The sequence below is a fragment of the Candoia aspera genome, chromosome 2 (assembly GCF_035149785.1).
Source record: "Candoia aspera isolate rCanAsp1 chromosome 2, rCanAsp1.hap2, whole genome shotgun sequence".
In the NCBI taxonomy this organism is placed as follows: domain Eukaryota; kingdom Metazoa; phylum Chordata; class Lepidosauria; order Squamata; family Boidae; genus Candoia; species Candoia aspera.
Genome location: NC_086154.1, coordinates 98,312,884 through 98,330,550, shown reverse-complemented (window position 1 = coordinate 98,330,550; position 17,667 = coordinate 98,312,884). Strand labels below are relative to the sequence as shown.

Below are 17,667 nucleotides of genomic sequence, written 5' to 3'. Positions count from 1 at the left end.
GGTGCATTTCCTAATGAGCAGATCCAAAGATGCTACCATTTATGGAAGTAGTAACTTTAGCTTATCCCCACCACCACCCGCTTTTTCTTACCTAACTACTGCTTATTCTCATTGGATCAAAATTCTTGTATGGATGGAAGGAGCATTTCAATTTCTGAAATGCTAATTCTGTATTCAAGCCACAGTATTTTCCAAGCAATCCACAACTGGAAAATGCAATTTTTCATCTCAGGAACCATAGGCATTGCTCTTCATTACTTTGGGTATTATAAGGTGGTTAGGTCAATTCTACAGGCAACTACAAGATATTGCCTTTGTTTGCAGGATGAGGAGAAGCATAGCCCCCATGTTTAAATATTCATATAATTTATCATAGGTTCAAAAGTTTTTTCTCATTTATTTTAGATGACTTTTCCTTCCCAGCATGTCACCCTCCAGATTTCTTTGCTGGTGGGTCGTTCCCCCCCACCCCCGCATTTATTTTATTTAAATCCTGCCTTTAGTCTGGGAATTGAGGTTCAAGACATGGGGTTGGTGCCAGGCTGAGAAGGTTGATTTAGAGCCTCTTTTGTCTCATTCAGTTCAAGAGCATGCATTTATGTCCCTAGTGCCAAATAAATGTTCTGCTGTTCTGCAAAACTTTTGTTTGTTTGTTTGTTTGAAACCACCAAACTTTATATTCTATTAAATCAGCCACCCTGGCATAGAATGAAGAGTAGTTTTTAAGTAGTACTAGTAGCAGTAGTAGTTGAGAAATTACTTGGATAACTACAAATAGCCTCCTACACAAAATTAAAATGATATAGGCTTGATGGAAGTTTTCTATGTATTGTTTCCAATGTTCGGATTTTCACATATGACTGTCTCATGTGGTTATGCTTTCTGGATCTCCATCTCAGTTGTATATCCAGAGCAATTTAAATGAGGACCTTTGCTGTAGAAAGGACTTTGTCCTATGTCTCACCTGTGATTCAGGTAAGATTGGGCAAGACAAAAGAAAAAAGTATTTTTGGTAGCAAAGCAAGTCCTTCCCCAAAAGGTTCACTTGTCCCTTTCCTGTAATTTCTATGGGTTGCTGAACATTTTCATATGTACTGCTAGAAAGTTATACAATATAATATGAATACATCAGAAGTGCAAAATATGAATATTTTAATAAATATAAACAAACAACTTTTTAATGCGGCTCTAAATATAGGGTACTTCTAAATGAAGCAATTTGTTTGAGATAGAAACCTGCAGATCTCAGAGAGATGTCAGCATCTTCCTGAGACCCAAAGCTATTGGCATGTTACTTCTTGCCCACAGCCATTCCTACCTGGATTCAGAACACTGATGGTCCTCACCTTAATATAGTCTTTGCATGTCCTTTCTCTCTTATGCATCTGTAGGATACAGCATAGAGGCCCAGAGTCAAAAATGGTACATATGCCAAAATAGGGAGAAAATAATTAGAATTCCCAAAAGGCCTCTCCCTACCCCAATACGTTTTATTTATGAGTTCGCTTAAAATTGTTTATTCTGGCTATGAAGACTTCAGATATCAGACAGCAGGTAATAAAAAGAAATATTCTAAATGACAATGTGAATCTAATTTTAATTTTTAATTCATTGGTAATTTGTTATTCAAACAGACAAGTTGAATTGGACGATTTTTTAGATCCATTTTCTAACTTTTTTTATTTTCTCACACTGTACATTTGGTCAAATTCTTAAGTTTTTGATTAATGCTCTCAGGTTCAAATCCAAAATTATCACCAGAGTTGTTAGGATGTAATCTTACACACTTAAGTCGTATTAACTCAATAACACGATACCTATTCTTTGCATTGTTATCAATAGAGCTAATACAGCATCCTACAGAAAACCAATGAACGTGAGCAGAGTCTATATAGCAGCAGCATCTGGTAGACTGTACCTCAAAAGCAGTCATCAAAAGATTTTTCTTCATAACTTCAAAACTAAATTGCTAACAGTTTATTATAAGGAAAAAGGAAAAAGAGAAGAAAGGCGAGCAGAAGCTTAACACTGCGTCTTCACGCTGCTAAAAGCTTTATTAAATACCTTGTTTCACACTCCGAAACTGCTGTTTTGTTTCAACGGCCCAGGGAAGTGAAGTACTATATAAGGTTAGAACACCCAACCTGCTGAGAACAGGCTCCCACAGTCTCCCAACTACCATACCACCATGCACCTTGTTGTAGTTTTTGCCAGCCGACTCCCTCTCAATTGGACGCAGTGCCTGCAGCTGAGCATCCAAGATATCTAGGAGCTGCTCCATTAATTTGACAGAGGAACTAACATCTCCAGCATAGATGGCACCACGCGTATGTCTGGCAAGCTCAGTAGCAATATTGGCTGCATTCTCTCCACTCTTGATCTGTCAAGAGGAAAGAAATGTAGACTAGCCTCAATCCAGTAAAAGAGTTATGCAGGCGTGAAGAAGCCTGATACCCATCATGAAGATGAACTGTCTGATTAAGGACTAGAGTACGGAAGAATGTCTGGGGAAAAGGTGATACCTTTTGGGCCACCTGGTTGACCCAAGGACTTGTGCAGTTGCTGAGATCAGGCCCTCGTGGGTTCCAAATACCAAGAGAAGCAAGACATTGGAAAGAGGCAATACCTGTGGGTGGGAGAGCAAGACATGGGAGAGACTTGTTAATCAGTTTCAGTTGATGTGGTTTCAGCCTCTCATCCTTATCTGTGTTCTACTACAAAAACAACCCATTGTTAAAGGTCTCTGAAGAATCATTATTGCGGTCATGCCCAGCTGGCTTCCCAGGTAGATTCCTCCCTTGCCCTTAATTACAGCGCAAATATGCTCCAGCAGCATCTTTTTCTTGCCACTTCCCCCTACTGCTGTTTTCATCTCATCCCAAGTTCGTGAGTGAGAGATACACCAGTAGTAACCCCAACAATGTCCAAGGACAGCCTGAAGGTATATAAAGACTGTTAGGTTTTTTCACCCTGTATGTTGGAGGGAAGTCAGGTAATTGGCAGACAAAGGTAGGTTAAGAAACAGGAATAAGGATAGCAAATCTCATGCCAATACAGGGTTTCTTGCCACTTGTAGTGTTGGCTAATGGAGGAACTATGCTCTGCCTGAACCCCAGCTTCTCTCATCTGGATCTGGTAAGCATTCAAAGGCATTCTCCTCTGCAATAAAGATCAGAACATTTTGCCTGTAGTAAGGTTACCCGTAACGGCATTCCGAGTCGTCATGCTGGCCACATGACCCGGAAGTGTCTATGACAACGCTGGCTCTAAGGCTTAGAAACGGAGATGAGCACCGCCCCCTAGAGTCGGATTCGACTGGACTTTATGTCAAGGGAAACCTTTACCCTTTACCTTTAAGGTTACCCGTGGGGAAGCTGCTTATTTTTACCTCTTGTGCCCTTTGGGCAAGGCCTTTCCACCAGCATGCCCTGTTGTGTGGCTGGCCACTGGACACGCCTCACCTCCTTTGCTTCACAGAAGAGCTCTGGAAAGATGTGCTGATTGTTTGCTGGTGGACGGCGGGTACTGGGCATTATGGCAGTGACTGGGTGCAGTTCTGTACCCTTCTGATTTATGGCACCTATGGGGTGGGTTGTAAGGGGTGGCTGCCGAGTAGTCGTAACAGCAGGTGATATTGTGCTGGTGACAGTGGTAGGACGAATAGTTGTTGTCGTGCTGAGTGGCGTCGAGGTGACCGGGCCTGTGGGCAGAAAGACAGTTGAGGACAAGCAATCCTTCCCAGGCACAAAATATCCCTCCCTTCCTGTTCAGGTCTTCAGCTATAGAATTTTAATTTCAAAAAACATCCATGCTATCATAACTCTACTCTCACAAGGTTGTCCTGCATTGATCCAATCTAATGGTACTTCTTTATCCTGTTCTGATTTGCAGTGGATCCCTAAAATCTTAAGCAGAGACTTTTCTTGCCCAGCATTGCTATTTCAGACCTTTTACCCTGGAGATGTCAGGGGCTGAACTGAAAACTTTGTACATGTAAAACATGTGTTCTCTTACTGAGCTATCGCTGCAGCATTACTTGTTCTAGCCAGAAAATCCCATTGCATGGAATAATCATTTAATACATGATCACATTTGTGACAAAAGATGCAGTTCCAAAGAGTCCCAGATTTTCTTTAGTATCACAAATTCTAGTTGCCATGGTTGCAAAAATATTTTTTTTAAAAAAGGGCGGTAGTGATTACTAAATGTTCAAATGTAGAATATTCTGAAAAGGAGTTACTGTTACCAGATGAATTATGTCTATTCTTTCTTCCTCTCTACTGATTCCAGCCCCAATTTTCTGATCCTTGTTTCACTGATGACAAATATTCCACGAGGCACAATCATTCCTTTATATATCAGTGTGTCTGGATCTTACTTGTGTAGATTATATAAACTGCAAAAACTCAACAAATTTCCAAGTTATATCATTTTTTGATTCAGTATATCTAAGATGGTTAATATGGACCAGCTTCCTTGTATCTCTCTTAGCCCACATACCATTCATGAGATCTTCTGTCAGATCTTCCTTGAGAATATGAAATACAAGCCATGTTTTCACTGAAATCATTTTTAACTCTAAAATATAGCAAAATGTAGCATTTAGTGCTAGTTTAAGAAAAGGTAAGCTTTATTCCATCCCATCCCATCTAAAAATATGAGTGTCACTCCTTCTTCAGATACAACGGATCTTGTATTCTCACTAAGGCTAAATCCCATTCACCCAGCCACAGCATGGGGATATTAACTGGGGAAATGCTCAGTTTGGAATGCCATTCAGGCAGAAGCTGTGTGACAGGGATGAATGGACCATGTGAGAGAAACAAATTAGTGGCATATTGTGATGAACCGATCTGGATCTGGTCCTGTACCAGAGCATGACTAATCTTGGACCTCTTTTATTCAAAACAAGACTGTTTTTTTTCTTCTTCTGTCCAGCTTCAAGGAATTATTATTTGTAGACTCTAGGCTTCTGCCAAATACTGAACATCAGACAATCCATCTCTCAATTTAAACTCCATGTGATATTAACTGTCAGACTTTCAGGCACATGCTGACTCTGTTGAGGTCACAGTGAGTTTGAACTGAGGTGAACAAACTCTCCAATACTTAATATTTGACTGGAGCTTGAAAAACTGCTTGCAGCAAGTGGCAAAAGTAAAGATATTTTCAGAAGTCAGCGCAAAAATTGAAGCCTTTCTTTTTAAAGCCATCTTACTACTACATACTTGAAAGTTTCTTGGAATGTGATTATTGTCCCTCATATCAAATAGTAGAAGCTGAGGAACTTGCCTCAAAAACCTGCAATCACTTGTAGGATATGCAAAATATATATTTGTTGACATTTAGATCAAGTCAAAAGATAGCATTCCTAATTCATACGCAACTGGGAACAGGAAATATATAAGCTTAAATGTAAAAAGTCTTCTCCAACCTGGTGCCTTCTAGAAGTGTTGGTCTACAAATTCCATCATTCTCAGCCAATGTGCAAATAGTAATTCTACTGTAGTAGACCAACACAGCTGGAAGACACTGATTTGAAGAAGGTTGGTATAAAATATGTATTGAAGCATCTATTTTTAAAAGATAATTTCTTAAGATCTATTTGCAAAATTGTGTAATTAAGAAATTCACATTTATGCAAGTTGACTCAATATTTTTGTCCCCAAATATTTTTATCAATCCCATAAAAATTGGAACAAAAATCAAGCATCCATAATTTCCAATCACTGACAGCTCCTTTTTTCCCACCCAAACCTTTGTCCTAGGATGATAGCTCACCAGTGCTAGGATCAGGTAGACCAAACTCAAGAGAGTAACGCAGAACAAAGTAATTATTCCATACATAAAGCTGATTATCACGGGGGTTATAGTCAATGGAAGAGATGAACTGGTAAGGATTAGGGAATGTCAGAGAGATAGGTTCTTCACGATTCATATTAGTATTGAAGGCATAATCAACACGGTTCCCTGCAGCCTCACTGTCGTCATCAACATAGACTGTCCGTACCACATAGAGGACTCCACACACCATGAAAGCATTGGATGCCGAGCGTTTGTCATAGCCAGTTTCCCATGTGCCTTCAAAGCGTAGTGTATAAGGATTGAGCTGGCTCACCACTAACCGTCCATTGTTGCTTTCAGTGGCATAAATGACCCATAGCCCATTTTCATCTACAGCCAAGTCAATGTCAGTCTTGCCACCCCAGCGGTAGGGTGAAGTGTCATGATAGTTGGCTGTGTTGATGACCGTCTCTCCACTTTTAATCCGTGTCCGCAGGTCATACTTGATAATGTTGCGTGTCCGCTCTTTATTGTAGAAGACTGCTCCATCATACACCACAAAGCCAGTGCCATCGACTCTGTTGGGCAAGCGATATGTGGTGGTATGTCGGGCACTTACATAGTCTTCCCATGAAGCATACTCTGTCAGGGTATCTGTCCTGTATGGGATCCAAGGCATGACATATATTCGGTCTCCAGCTTGAAGAGGATCCTTGCACCAAGCTCCAGACTGGTGCTCTGATTCGTGGGCCGAGGTAGGTTCCAGGATCTTGTGCAACGTCCCTGGGCAAACGAATACTAGGGAGGGGATGTAAGGGAGGAAAGGATGTTTGGGTAAAAGGGGAAGGGTGAAAATTCAGAGAGAATGTGACAGAACAAGGAAAAAAGAGAGAGAGAGAGAGAGAGAGAAAGAGAGAGAGAGAGAAAGGATAAATTTGTAAAAGGCTGTTGGCAGGAGAAGTGAAATCCGCGCTGAGTTTTCAGAGCAGCTGCAATCATGACACTTTTATCTGTTATTGAGCTGAGATGGCTCAGTGATGTTAAATAATGGGAGGAATGGGTGGGGAGCATCAGAGGAAATCAACACTTTGTCCAGATCAAATTAAAATGGGAATATAAGGATTCCAAACCATCCTCCCTCCTTTGCTATACTTCAGAATTTAGCAGGGAATGTCAGATTGTTTCCCTGCCAAGTTCTAAGTGGTATCATTTGGATAACCCAGAAATATGAACAGGAGTGCTGGTAAGCTTACCGCTACAAACCCTATTCCCTGACCATATGTTTTACTCATTCTTTGGAGGTCAGAAGAGTTAAAAGCTCTGGAAAAGCAATTACAATGAGCTAGACCTCACAAGTCCTCTCCACTGGAGATACCAAGGGGATACATCTAATGGTATGGAAGTTAAGCTTCCACATCATATCTTTGAAACTAAGTATGGAATTGTGGCACTGTCTATCCTAAGGAATGCATTGAGTAGTGTATGCTTGTTGGGATTATAGGACTGGTAGAATTTTATCTTCTATGGGTATCTCTAGAGGAAGGACACCTTTTTTACTTTATTGGATACCTATAACATATTGGTTCCACTGAATCCTGAAATAGGCTGATCAGAGGATTATAGCACCCACAAAAGGAATTTGTTTCACCAGCTCCATGGACCAAGCTTAATCTATCCCCATCATCATGCTGCACCTAAAGCCCAGTTTTATTTTGGCATACCAATCAATAATAATGAGGCAGACAGAAACTGGACCCATTTCTGCATCTACAAAGGCAATTATTAGTGGTCTTTCTTTTCCTTGGGGCTGCAGTAATTAGCTAGAATATCAGAGCTGCAAGTTAGCTCAGTGCAGTTCCTAAAACAGAAAATAATCATGTATTTAGAAGCAGAAATTAGGAGCCCAGGTTTCAAACTTCCATTGCTTCAGACTCCTTTATCTCACGCTCTCTGAGGAACATTCTTCTACACCTTATCACTGTCTTCCAAACAGCTCTGAGGGAATGCCTTCCCGTGGAAAAAGAATGAGGGCCTGCCAGCTCTACTATTATAAAAACATTACTGAATGGGCAATGGGGAAAGAAAAACAAGCGTAAAGAAATCCAGAGTTTGGCTGCTGAGAAGCCCACTGAGTATAAAAAAAAGGGTGTTCCTCTTCCTCTGAAACAGACTTTAAACCCTGGGGACAGAGAGCTGTAGATTAGCAGAGGGACTGTCTCCCTTCTGGATCAGAGCAGAAGGATGAAGTTACCCAAAGCTTCTGCTTCCAGTATCCTGGGTGCCACTGGAGCAACTGATCAGCCAGGTTTGATTCAGAGCAGCAAAGGACATGAGGCTAGTGCACATGGCAGGAGGTGAAGGAGTGAAGTGACGGTGGGGAGAAGGGAGGCCTGGGCAGAGGGGGAAGGAAGCCCCGCCCTTCCACCCACACCCCAGTTGGCCGCCCAGAGTCTTGGGGAAAGCCAGGAGGAAAAAGTTTAAAAGGAAGACAAAGCAGGCCAGCATTCTGCAAGTATCTGCCTCTGGTTAGCTGGAGCAAGGCTGGGAGGAAAGAAAAGCATTTAGTGGTGGAAGGAGGGGTGGAGCGGAGTGGAGCGGAGTGAGGAGAGCAGGATCGTAGCAGAGAATTCACCTGTCTATTATAGCACAGTGTCACTAAGCAGCTACTGTATACAGGAGACACTGGAGCAGTCAAACCAAATCCAAGGTGTAGGGCTTAAAGGCTGCAAGGTGCTTGTATTAAGGAAACCCAGCATTATAATGCTGTGATGTATAAGCACTGATGTACCGGTACAAGGGCTAGGGGAAACTGGATTGTCAGCAACCCAATTTCTGCTGGGGGCTAGTTCACAGTTTCCACTTGTGGGCGTAAAGGTATTTTTTTCTCTCTGCAGCCTCACACGGCACTTGGGCTTTGTTATAGCAGCCCTAAAATGTCTGGCAATGGGTTTTGTGGATACAGTAGTGAATTCTCTGCTCTGCCATTATTACATCTGCACAGTTGCTATGAAATGCCACATCACTCCAGATGTAGCAAGGCTAATTGGAGTTGGGCATAACTTAGATTCCACATCAAACCATACCACCACACACTTGGAAGTAGATGAGGTATACCAACAGCTCTAGAAATTATTGGCAAATAATCCAGGATGGAGACTGGCATCAGCCATGGAGGAAAATAGCATTTTTGGCAGTGTCAGCTCCCATAAATATTATAAATAAACCCCCTCTGATTTCCCAGGTTCAGGCAGAGCTTCAGTGCAAAAGGACAGAAATGCATTTCATATCCAGTTTTGCATAAGGGAGAAGATTAAGTTAGGATTCTGAGCATATTCTATGCCACAGTTAAAAAAGCTTATATTCCATCAAAATCAGTGGGATTATGTGGTCATAAGAGTATGACAGATAGTTGTTTTCAAGGGCCACATCCCTGGATAACTCCAGGAGGAGCAAGCAGGGCTGAGTCAGCAACCTGGTGAGTTCACTCTTATTCACAGTGTTTGGGTCTCCATGGAGATGTTGTGCTGAATCCTACTTAGTAATAATAAATAATTCTGATTAATAAATATTCTGCCAATCTAGCTGCTGGCAAATTCTGCCTCCTGAGCTCATTTGGAGAACTGGTACATGGAATGGAAAAGAGGTATTCACAGTGAGTGATAATAATGAGTTTAGAGGAGGGCTGAGCCAGGGATTTTCTGCTGTAGGGACCATGCTTTTATTTTATTTTATTATTATTCTGTCTATGAAGGCTGCAGGGACTATGACCAATAACACTGTGATGACACCAGAAATGTTCAGCCTGATTTTGAAGGGTAGAGGAGACAGGGTTTATTAGAGTTGAGGGTGTCCTTTAATGCCAAACAAATTCGTTATTCTTTTTTTAGAGGGTTAACATATCTATTTTGTCCCTTCCAATACTGTAAAAAAAATGCTGATGAAATTCAGTGTTATGACCTCGAGGGCAATAGGGGAAGTGAAAATAAGGTTGGAGTAGCCACATGTGACCCACATGTTGCCCATCTCTTGTCAAGAATAAGAATGCTGGCTACTATAAACCTAACTAGTAAGCATTATTTTTCCCTTGAGAACTGGAGACAGTTCTCAAGGAACCAGGCTGAGAGAGACAATGGTTATTTGGAAGTTACATTTCATATCATAGCTATAATTGTGCCAGCTAGAGATCCACAGTGTATACATTTTTTGACCTTCTAAATACCTTAAGCAACCTGTGTAAAGATTGCATTGATATAGCAGACCAAGGAAGACCACCTGTAATTTGCCTATTCACTTTTAATTAGGAAGAAAGACAATTTATTTTGTCTCAGTTATTGTCTACCAGGTGTTTGAAGATTCTCCACTTAGTGTTGTTGCATACAACAGCATAGCTTTTATTTGATCTATGGTGCAGAGGAATGCCAAGTGATGAATGGGTTTACCACTGTATGACAATGAGTCAGGGAGGAGAGAAGCCAACTAGTCTAGATGTTAATGACAAGGTCTGTTAAAGATCCCTGTAGTGTTTTCTGTTGTGAATCACCAGACAAGAAGTGCTTAATGCGAAGCAGTTGGATTTTATAGCACTGCATGATGTTCCTTGTATTAGCTACCTATCTCTGTCTAATCCATGATTTTAAAACTCTGTCATAGTGAATCCCCCTAAGTCAAGAGCAAACTTATTCAAGACTCACTAAGTGTAAGTGATGACCACTTCAGAGGTTTTGTATTTACTGGCATGGGGCTCAAGACTTAGTTTTTAAGACCATGCCAGTGTTGCATCACTTTGGCTGAACACAATTTTTACTTTCATGATGTTGACACCTGTATTCCACAAACCAGTTTTTGGAAAGATCAGTTTTACTCCCAGAAAAGTTATTGATTTTTGTGGTACTCATGCCAGGGGAAAAAAAACACACCAAAACCCTGGAGAGTAATGTGAGAAATAACTGCATACATTGCTCCTGTCGTAAAATAAGTCTAGAAATGAATGGTAGCCATGGAGAAGATTCCATGGCAGAAATCTCAAAGTGTATAACTTGCTAATGTTATCACTCACTCATCATGATCACATTCCTCTGATAATTTCCTCCAATATTTACTATGGACTCCTTTCCTCCCTTCTGGAACGTAAGTTTCTCTGCTCATTATTGGGAGAGGCCATGTTGGAATTCCCATGCTGGAGACCTCCCCTCTTACACCCCCAGAAGATCAAAGCAACCACATGGCCAGGGACCCATATTATACCACGTCCAAACCCATATAACTCTCCCTGCAAAATGATGGTCATGTGTCAGGGAAACAGCTCATAATTGGAAAGTCATAGCTGGAGAGCCAGAGTCTGAACCTGTGAGCTCCAAAAGTCATATCTATTAACATATTATTTTAGCACCTCAAGCCCTCTACTTGTTAATGTAACTTTATGAGTATCTCTATCTATAAAGTATCCTAATGAATGGGAAATTCAAGGGAAAGCTGCCTTTATCCTAACAATTCTTAACCAGCCCTATCTAATTTGACAGTATCCAGATGTGTTGAACTTCAATTGCTATTGTTCTGAACCAAGAAGGCCTTAGGAATGGTTGGCTGCTCTACATGTAGCTATATAAATTTTGTGTCAATATTCTGTCACACATTGCACATTGTGTTTTTCCTTACTTTCAAGCAAGGCTGTCAATTATGGGTTGGGAATGGGCAGGTTGCCTGGAGCCATTCTCTGATCCTGCTTCTTCAAAACATGCAGCTAAGCCCAAGTAAGGACACTACAAACGTGAAGAAAAAGAGGAGTCTTAAGACCAGGAACTACTATGAATGTCATGATTTACAGTCTATAAGCTTTTATGCTTTTCTATAGGCTATTCATGGAGATGTCTGCACATCCTTCTATCCATTGATGCTTACAGGAACAGCTGGACCATACTTAAAAGTATACTACCTATTTAATGAAACTTGTGGCTTGTGTTTCTTGTGCATTTGCATAAGATTTGTTTGCACATGTGTATTTTTACATACATACATGCACATACATACATACACGAACACACACTCTAATGCATACAGCAATATACTTCTTAATGTAAAGGTCTCTATATTCCTTTGTTTATGTAGGTATCTATATGCAGGTGAATGGGCTGCCTCCAGTTTCTATCTTTACCCATCTAACTGGAGATGTCAGCTGCAATTTGACCTTAACAATGATTTGTTTTACATGAACATCTTTACCATTTCCAGATTCATGCCCCCCATTTTGAGGCTAAGGAACGTTAGATGGAATAGGATGGGGACAGGGAGGAGGTAGGCAAGATTCAAAGAATTTCAGGTGTCTAATCTTGCCTCCCTGCTCTGAACACCAGCAGCTTCCTGGACTCTCACAGGTTCAGCTCAGCCCAGTTTCCCATCTGGGTTGGTGGGGTGGGATGGATGACTCCTGGCACAGGGAGGAGAAACACACCATTAAAGAATGAAGCGCTGGCGAGGGGGGGGCAGCACAAAACGTTAACTGGTTCCGATCCCTCATGGATGGGGTAGTGTCGACTCAGCCTTCTAATTCGGGATGGGGGCAACTGTGTTCTGGGGTTGGGGGAGAAGATGTCAGAAACAGAGAAGGAAACGATCAGTAAAAAACCACATCCAAAACCATGGAAACCTGTGGAAAAGAAAAGTATAAGTATATGCCTCCATCCCCAATCTTGGGAAAAAATTCCAAACTAATGTAGGGGGGCGGGAAATCAACCGTGCTTTTAGAACAAACTAAACAGAGAGAAAGAGAGGGGGGAGTGGGAGAAAAGAAAGACATGGTTTGCGTAGAATCAAGCCTGGCTTTTGAGTTTTACTACCTTCCAATTAATTTGCTAAATTCCTAGATCTAACTTGACAGCTTGTCTCTTGTTCAAAGAGGCTCATTGCAATTGTGATTTCAGATACTTACATTAGGTTAATAAATCTAGCCAATATGACACATTCACTGACCCCCTTCTTTCATGCACCATCCCCATCTTCCCCCAATAACAGACAGAGCCAATGATCATGACTGCAACTTTCTTTAAATTAAAAAAAAGCAGAAATGGGAAAGAATTTTTAAAAAACACAAAATCACCCAGGATTTGATCAGGAATTAAGAAAAAAGAAAGGAAGGAAAGAAAGAAGGAAGGAAGGAAAGAAAGAAGGAAAGAAAGAAGGAAGGAAGGAAGGAAGGAAAGAAAGAAAGAAAAAGAAATAATATGCACAAAAATTAAAAATGGCCACATTGAAGTGGTTAATATATCACAATATTTTACTGCATATATATTCTAGAAAAATCTCCTTACTATGGGCTTATCTAATTTCCATGTCATCTTGGTAGTAGAGCCCACCAAAAAGAAAAGAAGGCTTTTCAAGCCAACTCAGAGTATACTTGCAAGGAAAGTAAACTCAATTTCAAATACAACTTGGGAATTCTTATCAAAGAACTGTACAAGCTTAGAGTGAAATTTCCACTGAAAGAAGGATTACAAATGAAGTCATAATGCTCAGCTTTAGCCACACATCTGATTCACTCTGCTTGTCAGAGCATGGTGAAGGCTGAGTTTATCCTTGCTTAAGGTGATGCCACTTAGCATGAGCATCTGTTCCTTATGTAGTATACTACTAATTGTAGACTTTCCCAGCCTGGTGCCATCTTGATATACTAAACTACAGCTCTCATCATCTGCAGTCACCATGGTCTGGGAACTGTCATTCCATACTTCTGGAGGACTGGGAAAGGCTCCAGCATGCTAAGAAGCTCAAAAGAACATCCCCATTCTATCCAATAGTGGATTTTAAAAAGCCTTTCATTTCAAGAGAGAACTAAATTTGTGATTTACACTATAAGGCTGAACACATAACTTGGGAGGAGGGAAAAAAAAGCCCCATTGATTTCAGGGCATCTACTTTCATTGAATATAGGATCAAAGGTATGCATTTCTCCTGGGATCTTGTTGACTGCTTAAAACCAAATTCATTCCATAATGGAGAAAATGAATGCTCAATGTATACATGTAAAGACTTTTTAAAAAAGTGCAGGAAGCCCTGGAAGAAGTATTTGAAAATGCCCAAATTGCAATCAAGGGGGAAAAAAATTAAATGAAAACAGAAGCTCCTACTGTTCTTTTGCATGGTGACAAAATGTTATGTGTAAATTCCAGAAAATTTCAAGCATATTTTAAGAATCAGAAATTGGGTTAAAAGAGAGAGAGAGAGAGAGAGAGAGAGAGAGAGAGAGAGAGAGAGAGAGAGAGAGAGAGAGAGAGAGAGAGAGAAAGAAAGAAAGAAAGAAAGAAAGAAAGAAAGAAAGAAAGAAAGAAAGAAGAAGTGGTTGAGGTAGGCCAAGGTACCCAGTTGGTTGCCATGGAAACATGAAGAAAGGAGCAGAGAGAATCAGTTGAATGATAAAAGACGCAGGCAAGAACGGTTTGGAAAAGTGTATTTCCCCTGAAGGAAGCAAAACCAGAGAAGGACAGGCATCGCCCAAGCATTCATGGTGCTTCCCCTCCACATGTGAGCACAGAAACATGGCACGTTTGGCAGGGCTGTTGTTAGGTGATGGCTTTACCTCCTTTATTTGCTGGGTGGCTGTTTAGTGATTGGCAGATTTGTTTCTAGAGAGGGTGCCAATTGGAATTAGTGAGACCAAAGAAAGAAGAGGAAGGGAAGCCGAGGGGAGGGCAGGAGGGAGGTTAGGAGAAGAAGGGGCAGGGAGGGGAGGGAAGGGAAAGGAAGGTCACATTAAATATGGCCACAGAGAAAAAAACAAGGTGCTGGGTTAGGGGTGGGGTCAGTGGTAATGTTGTTGTTTACCTTTCTGTTCCACTTCTACTTTATGCATCGAAGGGAGAGAAGAAAAAATATATTGAAAAAAAAAGTGCAAGAAGGAAAAAAAAGAGAAAAGAGATTAAATTCCTTTTGTTTCTCCCCCACCCTAAAGTAATCATTTTTTTCTTCAGCTGTCCATCTCCCGCCCCCCTTCACCCCGCCAGCCCAACGAACACCAGCCCCTCCCGCTTTGGAGTCGCTTCAAGGCAGAGGGTGCGCATGGGGTTTGCTGGGGGAGGTCTCCCCAGGGTCTCCCCCTCCTGACAGCATGTTTGAGGTGTGCAGGGTCCTCCCCCCGCCCTTAAATTTGGTGCCAGCGACACTGCCCTTCAGAAGGAAAGTCAGAAATCAAAACCAGCCAGGAAGGACAACAAAAGAGCAAAACACAAAAGGGGTCTGCTGGGTGGAAAGCATTTGCAGGAGAGAAAGGCAGAATTGGGGAGAGAGAGAGAGAGCAAGAAGAAGGGGGAAAGAATAAGACTTGGAAAAGAAAAATCCCCCAAATCTTGACTTAATGTCTAGGGACAGCTGACCCAACCTGAGCAAAGACATGCACTACCTGCTCGTCTACTCTAAAACCAACCAAACCTATTCTTCTGTAAACTATAGCTCAATATATATTTCTACATATTAATATTATTCCTCTCTCTCTCTTCCTCATGGCTTAGGCCCAAATTGGTCCCTTCAAGTCAGTGACTCCTGGTGACTGCCTGGACAAGTCCCTGCAGTTTTCTTGGCAAGTTTTCAGAAGCGGTTTGCCATGGCCTCCTTCCTAGGGCTGAGAGTCACTGGCCCAAGGACACCCAGCTGGCTTTGTATCCAAGGTGGGACTAGAATTCACAGTCTCCTGGTTTCTAACCTGATGCCTTAACCACTACACCAAACTGGCTCTCACCTGTACTGTTTAGAGTATTTTAAAACTTTTGAGTTTAATATTTGTTTTAGAATTTTTAAATAGTTTAGAATTATCTGTTATATGTGTACTTTTGTAAGCTGCCGAGAGCTCTTGGAGTGGGCAGCATCTAAACTTAAAAATACATCTATAAATAAATACATTTTCTGCAGTTCTATAGATGTTGAAGTGCAACATTGTGCAGAGTCTAACCAATGATCTGCTAACTTGGAAGCAGCTCTGCAAGGCCTTTTAGGAAAATCCAGCCCTCAATCTAGGGCTTTATGAAGACATTCTGCCATTCAACTGCAGCTTCTCAAAGCCATTTCTAGATTAAAATCTCAAATAGCAGGTTCATGTTTAAAATTAAAGACAATCCAATGGAGATGGAATTCTTCTTTCATCCTCTTTTATCCTCTATATAATTATTTATGTAGAACAAGAATAATTCCTCATCCCTTAATGGGAAGTTGTCTTGGATTCTGAATCACTACTACTATACTGATATAAAAATAATCATGGAATCAGAGTTGGAAGAGACAGAGGTCATCTAGTCCAACCTCATGCTCAGTGCAGGATCCTGAACGGTATTTCTGATGTCCAACCAAATTCTGTCTGAAAACCTCCAGTGAAGGAGAACTTGCCACTTCATGAGGTAGCTTGTTCTGCTAGCTAACAGTTTGTATAATCAAGAAGTTCCTAAGCAATGTAGAAGTACAGTATTCTAAGAAAAAAATGAAAGGGGCCTCTCTCTCTCTCTGTATAAAGCCTGTTCTCTTTCAGCTTTTTTCTAATTTTAGTAATTCTTAGTGCAACTGATATATTCAATTTCCCATCTATCCTTGGGAATTCTGAGAGCTTTAGCCCAAATATATCTGGCAATTGTCATGATGGTATTAAATAGCCACCTGTGACATGCACACACCCCTATGTCAGCAGAGGTTAATATCTGAAAACTAGTGTTCTAACAGTATTAAGTATTATAGAAACTGGAAAAGCTGGTATGACTGTGCTACATACAAACACTAATGTGTTCATCATGGGCCATGATAGCTCCACATTCTTGCCACTAAGATTTTGAAAAGCAATCATCTATGCCTAACCAAGGAATAGGAAGGAGGGTGGTGGTGGTAGAAGCATCTCAGAAAGAAAAGTCATTCTACATTTCACTGAAAATCTTCAGTGTATCATTCACATTCAAAACTCTCCAACAGCCTTTCTGCACTTACAAATCCAAAGAGGCCAATAGGTCTACTGTAGACTTACAGAGATTGGTACTTGCTTTGAACACTTGCTACAGGCAACACCCTGAGCAAAACTCTCACAAGTAGTGAGATGAACATTATGCCACCAAATTTTAATGGCAAATCACAGTCCTAAATTTTGGAGGCAGAATGCAAGAGGACTCCAAGAAGCCTACCAGGGCCTCAAGGCAGCTGCTACTGATTACCTGTGCCATTCTCAGCCTTCTCCCCACTTTAGAAATCAGATCCAATTAGGGCTCACACCATGTGTTTTCTATGAAGGGCCAGGACATTCTTTTCAAGTCATACCCAATCTTCAATGAATGAATGGAACAATGCTGGGACTGGCCCCAAATAGTAGAGATATGATAGATGGCAGATGAATAATTTAGAAGGTAGTAATATTTGAGTTAAGCCCCAAAGCCCCTTTTTCTTGCCCCTTGTTGAAGAAAACAAAACCAATTCAAATGGTAAAAAACAACATATATCAATAGTTTAGATTTTCAAGAAATGTGGTCAAAATTTCTGGAGTTGATCAGTTTATAATATAATTTTCCAGGCATGTTTTATTGTCATGATTATAATTTTGTATTTGTATTATATTGTTAATACTGTTGTGAGTTTCTATACAGTTTTCTGTTAGTTTTACATAACAAAATATATAATACAAGTTAAGGTCTGGCAGTCCTCGTTTCTTCAGATAAATTTATTCCTCCAAAGCAAGATCTAAAGCAACAAACTTTGGAGTGGTGACTTCTGTAATCTACGGGTAACTGTAATAGTATGCAGGACAAAATTAGGCAGAGATGCAAGAAGGAAATGTTAGAAGTAGCATTTCTTTACCCTTTGAGGGAATTGTTATAATAAGAAGCAGGAAACAAAAGCAAGGATATAGTGTAATAAGGAGAGCTGTGGTTT

At 40.8% G+C, this 17,667-nt stretch overlaps 1 protein-coding gene across 1 annotated transcript in view; it reads right to left on the bottom strand.

Moving 5' to 3' along the window:
• Nucleotides 1-17,667, bottom strand: part of ADGRL1 (adhesion G protein-coupled receptor L1) — a 61,705-nt gene that overhangs the window by 18,120 nt on the left and 25,918 nt on the right. The window contains exons 4-9 of the mRNA XM_063292526.1: nucleotides 14,599-14,613; nucleotides 5,782-6,582; nucleotides 3,389-3,700; nucleotides 2,523-2,626; nucleotides 2,195-2,380; nucleotides 1,347-1,385 (exon numbers count right to left, since the gene is read on the bottom strand). Of these exons, the coding sequence (XP_063148596.1) occupies nucleotides 1,347-1,385; nucleotides 2,195-2,380; nucleotides 2,523-2,626; nucleotides 3,389-3,700; nucleotides 5,782-6,582; nucleotides 14,599-14,613 (1,457 nt within the window). The remainder of the gene's footprint in view (nucleotides 1-1,346; nucleotides 1,386-2,194; nucleotides 2,381-2,522; nucleotides 2,627-3,388; nucleotides 3,701-5,781; nucleotides 6,583-14,598; nucleotides 14,614-17,667) is intronic.